Source organism: Esox lucius, chromosome 6, assembly GCF_011004845.1.
Source record: "Esox lucius isolate fEsoLuc1 chromosome 6, fEsoLuc1.pri, whole genome shotgun sequence".
NCBI classification, from domain to species: domain Eukaryota; kingdom Metazoa; phylum Chordata; class Actinopteri; order Esociformes; family Esocidae; genus Esox; species Esox lucius.
In genome coordinates, this window is record NC_047574.1 from 9,089,930 (window position 1) to 9,106,818 (window position 16,889).

At 39.8% G+C, this 16,889-nt stretch overlaps 1 protein-coding gene across 3 annotated transcripts in view; it reads right to left on the minus strand.

Annotated features, from left to right (window-relative positions):
• The window catches only part of LOC105021402 (CUB and sushi domain-containing protein 1), a 398,226-nt gene that overhangs the window by 68,694 nt on the left and 312,643 nt on the right, over positions 1 to 16,889 (minus strand). For all 3 annotated transcript variants that reach the window (XM_020047620.2, XM_020047618.2, XM_020047621.2), the window contains exons 27-32: positions 16,451 to 16,642; positions 15,453 to 15,591; positions 14,577 to 14,764; positions 12,900 to 13,094; positions 2,806 to 2,922; positions 2,106 to 2,219 (exon numbers count right to left, since the gene is read on the minus strand). In XM_020047620.2, the coding sequence (XP_019903179.2) occupies positions 2,106 to 2,219; positions 2,806 to 2,922; positions 12,900 to 13,094; positions 14,577 to 14,764; positions 15,453 to 15,591; positions 16,451 to 16,642 (945 nt within the window). The remainder of the gene's footprint in view (positions 1 to 2,105; positions 2,220 to 2,805; positions 2,923 to 12,899; positions 13,095 to 14,576; positions 14,765 to 15,452; positions 15,592 to 16,450; positions 16,643 to 16,889) is intronic.

Sequence of the window (16,889 nt, forward strand, 5' to 3'; positions counted from 1 at the left end):
TCAAAAAGTAATTTAATTGCCATGATACCCTACAAGCTACCAAGATATTGGACATATGTTACCCCCTTCTGACACCCTGGTGTGCCTGGCTGTCATCTCCACTTGGATGTCAGCATAGCAGCTCAAGCTTAGCCTCAACAAGACAGAGCTGCTCTTCCTCTGAGGAAAGGCTTACCAAATTTAAGACCTCTTCATTACAGTTGAGAAGTCCACCGTGTTAACCTCTCAAATTGGCGTGACCATAGTCAACATTGTTGGTTCTCAGCAAACATCAAAGCACTGACTCCTGCAGGTTAATGCTGCACTACAATCTCCATAGAATACAAACTTTCCCAACATGAGAATTGGCCCTCACTACATGCAGGCTATGCTCAAATCATACATCCCAACCCAAGCAGTGCACTATGCCTCCTCCCATCCCTTGCCTGACCTGGTCAAATCACATTCATCCTTGTCAAAGCCAGCTTGCCTTGACTGCATAGTTTTTGCATATATTATGAAAACACATTAAAATCTATTACTTCAAATAGTATCTTAAATAAAATAAAAATATCCACTATAACTGACTAACTTCGTTAATCGAGAATGTAGTTACTACGATTGTGATATGTATCTTCTATGTATCTTCTAACCTTCATCTTAAGAAAAAGAGCACCTGCTAAAATCCCTACAATGTCATATACCATTGGATAGGTTTGACTACAATAAGTAATTATTGTAAAAAAAAAAAAATCTGCCAAGTATCATCTTAATTATCATCATGAAATACTAAAAGAGTAAATAAGAAAACACACACCTTTAATAATATGATACGATTGCCATCTTTTTATTTGAAATTTGAAGCTAAACTTTAAAATAGGCTACTAAACTATCCCTTGTTCACATTTACTTCATTTAAGTAATGCTGAAGAACAGCATATACTTCATTTAAATAATGCTGAAGAACAGCATTTACTTGTCAAACATCATATTTGGAGCATATTCACTGTACAATCGTAAGATGTGACTGTTGCTATTACGTCACTCGACAGCTGGTCTGTCCAGTCCACTCTGTGACCCTGAACGTCGGATTTACTGGTATTTTGATCTGACTGCTGTACGTGGAGTTGAATATCAGATAACGCCACTGGTGGGTTTGAAGGCGCTCCCTCAATGGTTTATATGAATTAAGAAGATTATTGTCATAAACAATAGGAAGATTTGAGCAAACAGACATTCCAGTCAATTGCTTGAGAGTTGAAAGCATTACTAAGAACAAATCAGGAGAGTGAATATTGAGGTTGATGGAACAGTGACACATCATAAAAAAGGAAGAAAATGTGTTCATTTGTGATTGGTTCCATCTTCAATTAATAATCCTGTCCTAAATAAGTAGTAACAACACACAGTGGATGACATTTGCAAAGACATCAGCAATCAAAAAAAGAATAGCAAAATCCCCCAACATGTCAAATTTTAAGTTGACATGTCAAAGTTTTCCGCGTTGCATTTCAAAACCGGTTCCGATTGCAACAGGCTATGTGCCTTCAACTTTATGCACGAGATGTATGCATTACAAATAGCCATATTTACATTATTAATCCCTGAAGACTAAATTGTCACAGGCCTTGTGTGGATGTCAATCAATATTATAGACGCCAAGATAAATGCAGCCATTGTATTTACATTTTGTAATTTTGCAGATACTTTCATCTAGAGCGATTTACGAGAACAATTAATGTAAACTATCTTGCTCATTGATAGAAAGAGAGATTTTTTACCTCTCAAGTTCTGTCATTCAACTTAGCTACCTTTCTATTACTGGTCAGATGCTCTGGGCCACATGTCACCCTTCAGAATTATGTATAATGACTGATATCATGATTTGGGATACTAAGCAATTAAATACTTATTATTTTAGTGAAACATGAAGGTAATATGAGAAATTAATTACTGAAATGTAATATTTTAAATGAGACAGGAACATGGAGAATAACAAAAATAATTGCTGATCATGCTGAGGACTTTTGTATAAACACCTCTTTATTTCTCCTGGGAAAAAGAAAACTCCTTTGTTCGATACAAAGTTTATATGCTTTTTGTAGGAATGGAAAGCTATTACTTACCAGAGTGAGACCCAGCGAGGGAGCTTAGCAGCCTGGCATTCTGATTGGCCCCATCAAATAGTTCTACAGAGTCATTCATTGCTGTCTGAAAGTAGGCAAACTGCCCAAATACCACTGAAGAAACAAAATGGGGACATCGCAGGTAACCTCAGCATGAAATACTTGGCTACAGTACAAATCAATCATGCTCCTAAATGGTAAATTGACTGTTTAAAATGGATAAATTGGATTTGTCTTCTTGTCAACAATGACAAAAAGCTAATGTGCTAACCACTAGCCTACCATAACCATTGTTTTGATATAATATTGCCTATAGGGGATGCACTGATACCACATTATGGGCTAGCCAACACAGTTTAGCCACTTCACATCTGTTACTGAGTCATACACAGAGACGCCAGAGATGTACATAACATGCACAGATAAGACATCATTACTTATGTGAGGTCATAAAAGAACCAGGGCTGACTAGAATATAATTATCCAGCATTTCCTGACTGAGCTATGCTTTCCAAGCCAGAATATGAGGAGACATTCATTTGCTACTTTGCATGCTTTCCAGGATGATATCTGTTAATATCCGAACATTATAGTACATCCTCCATTGGATTTCAAGCAAATAAATCAAAGGTGTAAAACTTATTCTAGGCTTAAGTAGTATAAGTGTTGCATTAATAATGTTGTGTATGATTAACCTCACCAAATTCTCCAGAGACAGTGATGTAGTAGGAGCAAGTTTGCCCAGTAGTGTAGTTGTGGGGGAAGTTGGGAGAGAGTACCACACCATCAGATCCAGTATAATGACCGCCACAAGGAGCTGAAAGAAAACAAAATAACCTCTGTTTTGGTAAATTCCCAGAGACAATAATGATGTTCGGTTGGAACAAGGAAGTACTCAGTGGTGGCTCCTGATTGGCTGTAGGGGCCAAGCCGAATGGTGGAATTTTTATATCAGCAAACATATAGTTTTCCCTTCAAACAATCTGTTATTGCTCAAAGAAATAAAACCTAGAGCTAGTAATCTTTTCCTCAGTTAACATGCATGGTAAGAATAAATGACAACCATCAATGTTGATGGAATATCGATCGCAATTCACACAGCCTTATAATACTATTCTCTACTATACAGAAAAAAACATTGATATGGCAGCTTGACAAGAAAACATAACTGGGTCGATAGCTGGAACAATAACTAGTCAACTATGGGTTCTGATTCACACAACTTGTTTGGAGAAATAGGCTAGAGAGGTATTGCCTAACCAGAACTAACCATAAGCATAAGATTAAAAAGTGCTAATCACCTCTCCCGGATACCGCAAAAGTTATATAACCACATTACTTTCCTGACCTGTCCCGAAAAAAATCCCTTCTGTCCCGTGCTCAACTTGGACCTATCGCCGGAGGCCGTTTGGTGGAACGATGGGTCATTGCTTGCTAGGATGGCTGTAGCTTAACTACTTATGAGGCTATTGTAGCTGTAACACATGGTCACGTGAGAAACCGGGCCCAATTCTTGGATTGTGACTGCAGTACAACAAACACACGCACTCATAAAATAAATGCTGCAAGATACAGTATATTACTCAGAATTCAGAACGGCATCAACCGAGTTACAAAAGCTATTAACTTGCAATATGGCGAGAAAATAGTCCAGCTTGCAGTAAGTGGTCTTTCATTGACTGTACAGATTCCCAAGTCCAAAATCACCAAATAGTTATTTAATTATTTGAATTATTTTCCGTTAACTGCCAGCTTAAAAGTTCTAATTAATATTAAATTTGAAATGTTTTCCAGCCCAGTATTGCAGTAAGCCATGTAACTGCAATACTGCTCTTCTAATTGTAAGCATAGCTTTGCAGTGTATTCCTGGAGTGTGCAGCCACTCAGAAAGGCTTACTAAAATTCCAGTCAGTATATTTTTCCAAGTTAGGAGCACATTGCTTTCCTCTGCATTCTTTTATTTGATGCTGTATTTTGTTTGATGTAGGAACGCTCTTTATCTTGTTCAATCTCTCTGTCCAGCCCTGTGGTATTGCTTTGATGACAGTGTCGGAGAGCCATCTAGGCTATATAGAGAGGTACCTATATGAATACATAGGGACACAGTCGTGCCCCAAATTGTTCCATTAAAACTGTACTGCAAAAGTAATGTAAGGAAATCCCTAGTATGTCACTGGTGCAGCCCTCCCCCATAGGCAAGCAATTGATATGCAATCCCAGTGCTGGGCGTTATGCCTAATTCCCGGAACTTCTGGGAGACAGGGAAGTAGGCAACTGAAAAGCATTTTTTTTTTTTTATCAAAAGGAATGTAAACAAGAAAATGTAAAACATTTGATACAGTTTTATCAGAACTTGTAACATAATCCATCATAGTTGTATCCTTCCCCCTGCATGACCCAACCTGGGCTTGAGCCAGATGACCCTCTGAACACATCAACAACGGTCCCCCATAAAGCACTGCCACCTGTCAACACACAAAAGCCGTGGCCCTCGCACAGCAGGTGAAACTGCTAAATGATGTCCACGGTGACCTTTTTCAGCAATCCAACTACCGAAAAACATGTGTTTATCAGAGGCATTGCATATTGATCTAAACTCACTGTACAGAATATCAACAAAGTTTCACACCAGCATTAAAGGTTAACGTGATTAAGAGTCCATGAATCACTGTGAAAATGGCCCTTAAGCACGTGTTCCCAACAAGGTTATAATCGTTAACGTAAACGAACAAAAAAAACTAAAACTAGGTGGGAAAAAACATTGTCGTTAACTGAAATAGGCATTACAAAAAAAATATAACTAACTAAAACTGTAATGTGTGGTTGACAAAACTAACTATAATAAAATTAAATTATAGAGTAAATGTTCTTAGTTTTCGTCTTTGTCAATGTCTTTCCTTTTTTAACGCTATATAAAACACAGAGTATTCGCTCAGCTGTGTTTCCTTTCCCTGCTCTCCCTCCGTCTCTCTGTCACAAGTTACACAAGTTAATTTTTTATTTTTATTTGTCATGTTCTTTTCTCAGATTAAGCTCCCTGACATTCTGACAGAAATGAGTTGAACACATGCGGTTCATCATGTATGTCTTCTTTAGTCTGTTGGCTGTTTAGTTTTTTTTCTTGGCACACGTCACTTCCACATTTTGCATTTATTGCGGAGTGTCGACTGTTTAAATATTTGTGCCCATATGTAAATTTTATGTACTGGTTTTATTGTTGAATAAATATTTTCTAAAATTGTATGATGTTTTTGTTGAGTTATTATTACACAATACTTTTTCTGACCTTTTTGAATCTTGCCCCTGAGAAATAGCCCATATTACAAAAAAAGACTAAAACTAACACTAAAACTAATAAAAACTCAACTAAAACTAAGCCTTTTCAAAAAATAATACTAAACTAAACTAGCAAACCCACTTTAAAAATGTATTAAAACTAAACAAAAAGTCAAAACGAAATAAAAATAAAAACTAATAAAAAATGCTAAACTATAATAACCTTGGTTCCCAACATGACCTGTAAGCTTGGGCGATATACTGGATCACATATCAATGGCTCTATAAAAACTTGTGGCACATCCGAAGGACATACCACCAGGCTGTGAAGAAGCAGGTATGGTCAGTTGGAACAGAACACAAAGCATGACATTTGTCCAGATGTTATTATCATACTGTACATGGACTTCTGAACTAGCTGTATACTACCCTCTAAACTACTTTTGAGAAGCTTTGAATATATCCTGGATACAGCAGAGAAAATGAATGCACATCATTAGGAGGCCAGCGAGCTCTGACACCCTCTCGCCCCCTCCCTGACCCTATCCTTAGTTAACCCTTCGCATAATTTCCCTTCTCACTATTACCACTCTTTGTACTACCTTCAGGACATTTCAATCCCCCAATCACTTGATACCCTCCTGTGATCTTTCAGCACCTGCCTTGTTCCTTTCATCCCCCTTGGTCCTTGCTACAATGATCATCGATTGAGATTCCTGCCACATCCCCAGAACACTAAGCCTCTCAGCCCTCGCTCCCCCAGGTCCGCTCCTTCATCTACCCACAATACCTTGCGGAGCTCATAAACCAGGTGTCAGGATGCATGCACAGCTCATGGTCCTCTGCATATCAAAATTCTTCCCTATACCTTTGATCACATCAGCCTCACCTAGTACTGGATTTTTTTTTTTTTTTACTTTTTGTAACAGGGTCTGCCCAGCTCGAAACTAGATATTTCATACCCGTGGGGGGGGTGGTGGTTAGCTAACACAGATCCAGTCAGTAATTCTGAGGGGGTTTTCTTTGTACTGTTGATTCATTAATCTTTCTTAACTGCTGGCACAGTGACATGTCTTGTCAGGCAAATGAGTGTCTTCTAGGTATGAACAGCTTGATCACTGACTCACCATGGATTTCGATAGAAAACCTTATCTGGGACTCCAAGGACCCTGGTGCCTTTATCATACATACAATTGGATTTTATTTTTCATTCTGTCAAGACAGGTTATGTAACAATCATCATCATACAGTACATTAAAAGAGAAGGGCAAGGATATAACCTGCTAATAAAAGGGAGGAACTTGGCAGGTCAATTGACTCAGCAGAAATTCAACTGTGGGATTTCAATATACCATATAGACTGAAACGGTCAACGCGTCACAATCCTCATAAAACTTAGAGGGGAAATTCCACATTTCACCACTCATTTCTCCCATGAAGAATCTAGAATCATTTCAAACAAGGTCTGTGTTTTGTTAAGGCTTAACCAGCCTCAGCATTTTGAAAACCATGTAAATTTTGTCAGGACATGGGGACGTTTGTCAAGATATTTGCTTCAGTTAGCTCCCCATAAAATATCTTTGCTTATATTGATTTTGCCAATATTGATAAAAGTCAGCTTGTCCTATAGATATTTATACATTTATCAAAATGGCGAGGTGGTTTGAGACCACATGAAATACTGTTTCAATTGCCATACAGTAATTGTTCTTTTAATTTAGCTATTTTCCCTTTTCCTTCTTCAAGTTATCCCACAGTAATTTCATTATGAATTATGTTGAATTGGCCAATCTAGGAGCGTTTTAACACTACGTAGGTTTTATCTAAAAGAAAAAGACTGCATCCAGTTTTGTATTTCGAGATATATATTCTTATTGTGTAAACAATTGAAAGTCTTCATTCCAACCGATACACCCCACAACTACACAGGTCTAAAGACAACGTCCTGCTCAAAGTGCACTGGAGTGGAATGGACGGTAAGGCGGGAAGTCTTGTTTGCAAGTCATTCCAGATCCATAAACAGAAACTGGAAAAAAATCTACTGTCATTGGGAACTAACTAAAATCATCTCACATTGACAAAAAAACTAATCTACCATCACCAGCAACAGCACTTAGTTAGCCGTTCGCCAGAGAGTGCCATGTTAGTCATTTGACGGACCCCAAAAACCCTCTAACACAGTAGTGTACATTAGGGGACATTACAATGCTGGAAGTGTATTTCTAAATCTGTCAAAGATGGAGATTCCTTGTAGGACTTTTTCACAGTCTAAATGTATATTTGTTGCCAGATTAGTTTTTCTACATGTAAATAATTACTGCCCAGATAAATAGCTTGGAAGAGTAGTGTACGCCAATGTTTTCCTATACGTGAACAGACGTATGGACAGTAATAAGACAAATAAAATTACATTAAAACTGAAATCAAATGCAGCGTCTCAAACAGCGGCTGTCCCTTTTAACAATTTGGCATCGGCACACATTCTAGCAAATAAAGCCCTGTTAAAAAAAATGGTTAAAATGAGCAGTTTACAAGTCACCTTCAGCGAGTACCGTAAGGATTGTGCCAAAGCAGATAAGAGAGAACAAGATAATTGCCAATAGTGAGACAGCAGTGTAGTTTGACATGGTCAGTGCAATTGGGTGGATACAGTGGTCATAACGAGTGCGATAATGGTGATTAAAAACAGAATGTTGAAAATGGACTCTCACAATACATATCATATTGGCACCTGAATTGTGATAACATTATATCGTGAGCCGTACCTGGAATATCCTTTGCTTCCATACATAAGGCCGAAAAGGAAAAAGATAACGGTATTTTGATTCAAAAATATGCTTTTGTGTGGGAACGTATTTGTAGTTAAGGGTTTTAAGGACACTTAAAGCCATAGCAGCATCCTGTTTATGCAACCAGTAATATAACAGACGCCACAAGCTCCTTAAACCATACTACAGACCGTGCAATGTTGGCTGACATCACATGTGCCCCCACACTGTACAAATGCACCCCCACACAACGTGTGATTTCCCTTCCCTAGTATCATGGAAAACCATGTCAGCCACCTGACCCGAATGCCTCACCAAGAGGAGCCAGCCGTTGAAAACATCCATGAAATCCTATATGAGTGATAATGGGAGAAAGCAGGAGATCGAGATAGAAGAAGACACGAATAAAAGCGAGCGTGCATGAGAGAAAATGAGAGTGTGCATGTGAGAAATAAAAAGAGAGTGAGAACGAGAGCACGAGTGTGTTTGCGCGTGTGTGCGTGTGTGTGTGTGTGTGTGTGTGTGTGAGACAAGAAAAGGGAGCGAGAAGTAGAGGAGGGAGCAGGAAGTAACACAGGGAGGATCATACAGTGGATGCTGCTATTGCCTTTGTATGCCCTCAACACTCAGACAAGCACAGACATGCACGCATCTAAACCAGCTCTAATTCATCTAGTCTGGCCAGTTCTTCTGGCGCCGCCGCCATGTGTCAACACCGCCTGCCTCAGAGGGGCGCCATACCACCGTGATTTAACCCCATTACACACCCCTTCTATTTACAGTCATGGAGGATTCCTCATTCAGGGGCACTGAGACAGTCTTTTAGTTACTATGGAAACGAATAAAAGACCCGTTTGGATGAGAGAAGCTGAGAGTGAGAGAGGAAAAATCCTTTATTATTTAAAGGGATCTCACCCCTTTCTAATTAGTTTTGTCTGAAAGCTCAAGGAAGTGCCTTGGAGTGCATCAGTATCCCCCCCCCCCCAAAAAAAAAAAAAAAAAAACAGTTGAAAATCACAGCCCGGTGAAACATTTTGAAATGAACAACTAGTTTGTCAGCTTGTAGGGAGGAAAACTAAAGGGGCTACGGTTTTCCAGGGGCGCTAAATATTTGAACCTGCTATTTTCAGAAAGGATAATAAGAAAAGCTGAAGATGGCGACGGTCTGCTTGTGTTAAATAAAGACCACGTCATGGTTTGGTTTGGCCTTTTTACATGTTCCCTTCTGAACAGGACAGTTCTACATGTTTCACTTCGGTAAAAACTCAATGAAGTGGGCGCTAGATACCCATCAGCACCTTGACACAGCGGTAATACTGCATGACAGATACAGATATGATACGTGGCAGCATTTCTTCCATACCGAACGCTCCGACTGAACCATTCTCCTGAAAGTAGGGATTAATTGGGCACGGGACAATTTCCAGGGACAAAATATTCCCAACCCCTTCCCGCACATGTCCTTATTGAATACATAACGATTCCTTTCATTAGGCTGGTAATACTGGGGACATTAGTAATCATTTCCCTCTACTGCCAGCAGAATGTCGGGAGAGCAGGTTTTTAACATTCACAGAGAGTACTCTCCGTCTCACTTTGACTGATCTGCATATAACCCACGTGGCACTCCGACGTCTCGCTGTCACTCAGGGGGGCCTTGACTAGCAGGCACAACCACAGTCTTTAGAAATGTCTTTCTTTTGCTATCTCATAAGCGCAACCAGCAAATGGCTTCATTCACCTCTTTATCATCAGTCAAAATAAGTTCAATTCAACAGCGGATACGAGAGTTAAACACTTTCGCTGAAGGGGTGAGTTTGTGTATGCTTGCTGCACATATGCTTATGTTCAGGCAGGCGTGTTGGACTGGGCTAGGCTACTGATGTATGTTTTCGATTAGCTAGCAGCTCACTATGTCTTCTATCATGTTGTTTCATCCGGCCAAAGTCCATGACCCTAAAAGAGTGATTCCAACAAAAGAAAATAATTACCCTCCCTTTCATGGATTTAAAAGTTAGCTTTAGAGTAACAAACACCCCCACAATCCTCTTTGAAGATGACATAAATAAAATATTTCTAGGACTAGACATGATAAAACTGACAGACAATGCAACCAAATGACCCGTGAAACAGCAACATTTGCTTCACATCCCCTTGGTTTTCAGAGTGATTTCCAATTGTGCCGGCTGTCTGCTTCCCTTTTAGAAATATAATAAAGTGGTATTCATACGTCCCATGAAATGTTGTGTGCATTTTGTTGGCTATTGGATGTAGGCTATAAACAAATGCTGAGAAGGTCAAAAGCCAGAACAAGCCATTTAGCTCATTACCTTCACGCTCTTTCAAGCCCAGGGTATTGATCAAAACAGGCCATTGTGCAATTGTTGAGAAGTCTTGTGAATTACCAATTACATCATGTCTCTCCTTTACAATTCACTCACTGCTCTTTTGTGGAGTTCAGGGATAAAGAAAAATAAAAAACGTGCTTGAACATTCATAAACCAACGCTATGAGACCACACAGATCATAGTTGTTCATTGTCATGGTTTGCTTGATAATGGCAATTTTAATTTCAATAAGCTCTTAGCGGAAATACACTTTTCCATTAACTTTCTGAAAGGCTCACTGAGACAAAACAGAGACTAGAGAACACCTGAATTCATGTGTAAATGAATGATATAATGGACAAGCAGACAGTAATCCTGTGGGCCTTAGCTGTAACACAACTTCAACCAAACTCACTATGCCCATGACTAAGCCAAAACTCTAATTACAAAATGTCATTGAATCAGTCTAATAGAAATGACAAATGGATTGTTTAAGCCCCATCCATAATGTACAATAGTCAACAAGGGAATACACAGGACCAGTCAAAAGTTTGGACACCCACACACACACACACACACTTACCCATTTACTTGAATGGGTAAGTGTGCCCAAACTTTTGACTGGTCCAGTAGCCCATTGTATGAATGCTCTAGCTGTCCAAAACAAAATAAAATGTAAATAATTATTAAGAGAAATAAAAGTATAAAAGGCAACCGGCCCAATGTACCATTGGTGTGAGCAAATGATCTGGCAGTGAAGAAATTAGAGCTCTCTCAGGCATTTTGACTCAATCAAAAATGGTAAACTAATCAACACATGCTATATAAAACAAAATCCCTTTAGACTGACTTACAGGAAGGGGGTCAGGAAGTGTTGGCAATGTTAAACCATTATAGATCCATGGCTGTAATTGTCACATCTCTATTGGTTTGTTCTTAACTCCCCAGTTGTTCTTGTTAAAAACTTTTTTTTAACTATCTAGTGTTTGTTCAGTGTTGACTAAGTATACGTTAGACTGTCATTTAATGTTTAATGTTTTTAATGTATGTGAAAGACAGAAAAACATCTTCATGGCACATTATCATATTCTTGTAATTACAATCACTGACCCTAGCACACAGATCCAGTCAGCATGGATTTAAATCTAGTCAAATCCCCTCAAACTCCCTCTATTTCTATCTTCCCTGTATTCTCAATTTTCTTTTTTTAACTTTTTTTAAAGAATTGCAAATAGAACAGGGACCACCTAACTAAAATATGAATGAAAAATTAATAGACTCACAACTGCCAGAAATGAATAGATACACAATGGCCTCATATATCTCAAAGAAAGGAGCTCAGGTGGGTTCCCACTGATGTGTCACTCTCCCCCAGCACAATACAACTGACACCTCCTTAAACACACACACAAAAAAGAGTCAACGTAATGCTGGTTAACCAAGAACTAGATTATTATGTTACTTACCAGTCACTCAAATCAGTTTAAAGTCACCATATTAATGAGGAGCCACAATGAAAAGGTCAAACACTTTGGACCTTTACTATATGTCGTCCCCCCCCCCTTCTGAAATTTGAAAGATGCACCTGCAAATTGGTGATTTTTCAAAGCAAATCATACAGTAAATCTTAAAAAAGTTGTATGGGTAACCACATAATTCCACATTAATCATGTAAACTATAATACTGGGTGCTTCTCACATCCAAGCAATCACATGTGGTCGTGCTGCTTTAAGGTAGAGCTTCAGTGTGTTGAGTGGCAGGGAGGAGACGCAGAGACAGTGAGTGACAGCAGCTACATATCCCACCTGTCTGGGAATCTGTCTCTCCTCTGAGATTCAGGGACAGGAAGGAGCGAGAGAGATGGGGATGAAAAAGTCAGAGAAAGGGGGGAATGAACAAGTCAGGAGAGTGTGAGAGAGGACAAGTTAGTGGCAGTTGTTGACACCCAGGGTCTCACAACTGTCAGTGAACTGCCAGAAAGTTTAGCCTGGGTCTTTAAAGGAGCCATATTCCCTATTGTGCAGTGTAAAGAGCTGTCCTCAAAAACACCGGGTGAAGCTAGGGAAGAATTTGATTAGTCTTGATTGATAATACTGATGATGATACCAAGTCTTTTTAGAAAGTCCTGTCTGTTCTATTGAAATTAGTACGGCCTTCATTCCAGTTTGTCTACAAATTAATAATTGTTATGTTGGATACACGTCTCTGTCTCAACACGTAAATAATTGGTTGTAGATGATTGAAAGCATAGTGATTTAACATCACACGCATTCAAGATTTAGGTTTTAAAGTCACAGTCAACGCCATCAAACCAACATTACCCAATTATTCAAAAAGAAACAGCGGGGTGTCTAGCGAATGCGCTCTCAAAGAGAGAGCATTCAACTGCAGCGTAGTTAAACCAAGACAGCAAAGACCTCACCTTTACACACGGGCAGGGCTTTGTCCCATACAGGTTTGTCATCCAAACCGATGATGCATTTGATGGTGGCTGGTCCAGTGACAGTGTATCCAGAGTTACACTGATAGGTCACGGTGGAGCCCAGTTTGTAGTCCACTCCCATACGACTGCCGTTCATGATATTTCCGGGGTCGAAGCATGCCTCCCTGGGTTTCTCTGAGGAATAAAACGACGACAACAACAACAACAACAACAACATCAACAACAAAATTAGACACCAACTCAGGATAATGACAATAGATCTGGAGCAATAGAGACAGAATTTCAACACCACACCAAGCAGGCAAATGTCAAAACAAACCGATCTTTCACTAAAGCATTGTTCATAAAACCCGATAGTCGAAAAGCCAAGATATCATGAAGCACACGTCTGACCCAGATATCATGAAGTATATATCCCGGGTTATTGGGTACATTCAAACAGTCAACATTCCAGGGTTGCTCTCAAGCTGCTATTGATGTTTATATCACCCAGCCTTCTACAGTGGCTCTGTACTGAACCTTAATGTGGCCGGCAGAACACAACGAGTAGGGAGTGAAAAAGAGCAGGTAGAGTTGCTCTAAGGCATCGTCAATAAAAAAATAAAATAAAAGACCAGTGTTGAGGGGAATGCAAGGTAAGCACCCGGGTCTGTAGGAGAGGAAGGCAGCCAGCCAGCGTCCTTTTGGCAACAGACACTCAGAGAAGGACAGTTGGAAAAAGCTCTGGAGGTTGTGCTTGTATACACTGCCAAACAAGATGACAGCTAACAGCCCACTTGTTTCTGCTGCCTTGTGCTTTGGGGAGCTGTGAATGTAGGATTGTGGTGGGAGATCCTATCACTGAAATTGCTACAGTGCATCACAATTTCCACTGCATTTCAATACCCATGGAGGGAAGGACAACTTTCAATACAAAAGGCCAAAGTCTACATAGCAAGGCCTAGGACTAGATTAAAGCATGGATTTATTCATTAATGAGAAATACAGTAGTACAAAACAGTCAACAGACATCAATGCCTTTTTTTAAATCCTCTCTTATCAAGGTTTGAAATTACCTAGTTATTTCTGTATTAAGGAGCGGGAGCAGTTGGGAGATGTAAAATCTTCCCGGCTCCCATGCAAGGTAATTAATGGCTCATATTGACAATAGCACAGTTAAATACTAGACCATCTCTATAAAATCAAACAATCAAAACCAAATAACAAATTACACTATTGATTGGTTTGAATAAATCTTCCAAGAAGACAGAGTGGCTGAAAGGGCAAAATACTATACAGTACATCTGTGTCCATATGTTTGCTGAGTGACCTTCATGGACTTCATAATAAATAAATGCCATTATCCAGCTGATCTAGATCTGTTTAAATGCCTTCGACAATAAGAAGATGGAGGCCTGAAAACGTACTGTTTTTCAGATGCTGAATTGCTCTGGCTAAACAACCAAGACAGATAGCAGCAACAAAAAAAAGCAATAAGGCTTAATCAAAAAAGATAATCTACAAAATATTTTCCCCAGTTCCTGGAAATCCTCCATCACTACACTTTTTGAAAACATTTCTATAGAGACATCAAAGTGAATATGTAGACTGTGCTATGTAGGCAGTACTATACACGGGGTCACCACCTACAGGACTAAGATGAGGACAATCGCTTGCCTTTGAATTCAATGGCAAAACCAGACATCCCAAGGGAGGCGTCACTCCTGAAGGCAAGGAAGAGGCTGTTTCCACTGCTCTCGATGCGCTCCGGGGCCTGGTTTCCCTGCAGGCTGCTGATCAGTGGACCGTTGGAGTCCTCACCCTCATAGATGTGCAGGAAGTCATAGCTAGGCTCCATGTTGAAACTGGAGGAATACAACAGAGCACCGTCCTAAAAGGCTGCTACCGAGTTCACACTTTACACCTGGAGCCAGCCAAAAATCACACCGAGCTGGATCAGATATTTCCATTTCACATTGACCTGGCCAGCAGGGCAGGCCAGCTCAGCTTGGCCGTAGATTGACTCGGGCATGTGGTTTGTAGTGCTTCTAACTGTCATTTAAAAGATGTTGAGCTGGTAATGTTCTGTTGAATGTGAGATCCACTAATAACAATTTATTTGGGTACTTCTCATTGGAGCCTATGTAATTCCTGTGGGTTTGTAGTGCTTTGTAATGCATTCTGACTAAATCCATCCGCCCATCGGGACCCTTAATGCCCGTCTGCAAATAGACACAGCTAGATACTGTATATTAAACGCTCATGCAGCTGAAGGCCTGAAAGTAACAGAAGAAAAAAATAAAAACACACATTTTTAAAAAGCTGTTACATTTATTGGCCTCATCTAGTGATATCGGGTAGTACAGTACAACGCCGATATGGATAATATTTGAACAAAGGCAAACCATTTAACCTCAAACACAGATGTGTTTGATGTTTGTTTACGGTAATTGCCAAACTGACAAAGACAAAGCGGATAAGCTCTTTCCATCTGTTCTTTGACTTTGGTCTTTATTACCGCTGGTGGCTCACAGCATAGCATGAACGACATACCTTTTAAAAATTAGGGCTATGACAAAGTCAGGGCTGACTGTAATTCTCCAGTCACATTCCTTTCCTGGTGGGTAAGGCTGGGGATAGTTGGGTGATAGAATTACCCCAGCAGGGCCTGTCACGTCGCCGCCGCAGGTTGCTATCAAAACAAGGACAGTGAGGAAAAGCCAGGTTTTAATACGCGTCACCTCCACAAAGTTAACTGTTTCTGATGATTGAAGTGACAGAACAAGCTAGCGTGCATTGACATTCCGTGATGAACCGCAATGGAGGAATTCCTCTCTGCAAACTGTCATTCTGATAGGCTATTAGCTTTTTTTTGGTTTGGTTTTGTTTATTTTGTTGTCTGAGGCTTGCATTGAATGTCAATACAGTTTTAGGTGATAAATAAAGAAACACTTTGAATCATGCCCATCCTGTCAGTCATGTGCTTGCTTGTGAGGGTTTATGGGAGCTCAATTTTAATAATATTAGCCAGAAGTCTTCTACCACCACTAAAAGATCCTGGCTATATTATAAATGGCCATCCATCAAGCAATTATCAACGTTGTGTCAAAATGACTAGAAGTGACAAAGCGCACTGACTGACAAAGGAGTGGCTGAAAATGCCAATTACATTTCAGTTATGATTAATCATTCTTCACAGGGGGAATCATCCTCTAATGAGACAGGGTTTACATTCTTAATGTTACGTTTCATTCATTCTAATAACAAACACGCCACTCATTCAACATTAATGAAGAAGACCCAAACAAGCAGTTGGGTGCGCAACAGCAAATTGTTTCTAAATTACCGCTTGCATGCGTCTTCATACACCACAAATCAATGAAAACCAAGTACAGGGGAAGCGAACAAATCCCCTTACTTCTGTATCATAATGCTACAGGAAACATACTGGTACCAAGCAACTAACCACTGTGCAAACCACTCATTGACAAACACAGTAGCCATGAACATGCTGCGGTTACTCATTTACTGTGGACGTGATGGGCACCTACCGATGCAGGTGGGCGGGTCTGGCTGCCAGTAGAACCTGTTGTTGAGCTGAACACAGGTGATCTTGTCCAGGCCCTGGACCTGGTAACCTGGGTCACACTGGAAGGTGATAGTGTCCCCTGGCTCTCGGCTGTCCCCGTAACGTGTGCCATTCTGGGGCGTCCCGGGGTCATTACAGGTCATGGCAGTTGTAGCTGAAATGACACATAGAAATCACTAGCAAATTATATCGTTCAGCAGACGCTTTTCTGTACCGCCGAATGCTGATGATCATATAAGTGGAAACATGTTTACAAATTAGCCATCTTATTTTTGGAAACCTGTGGTTTTATATCATATGTTTTTAATCATATTTCCAGTAAAAAAAAAAAAAAAGAAGTAATTTAAAGGCAAATGCAGTGTTCCACTTTAATTACATATAGGGGTTTAAAAATATTTCTA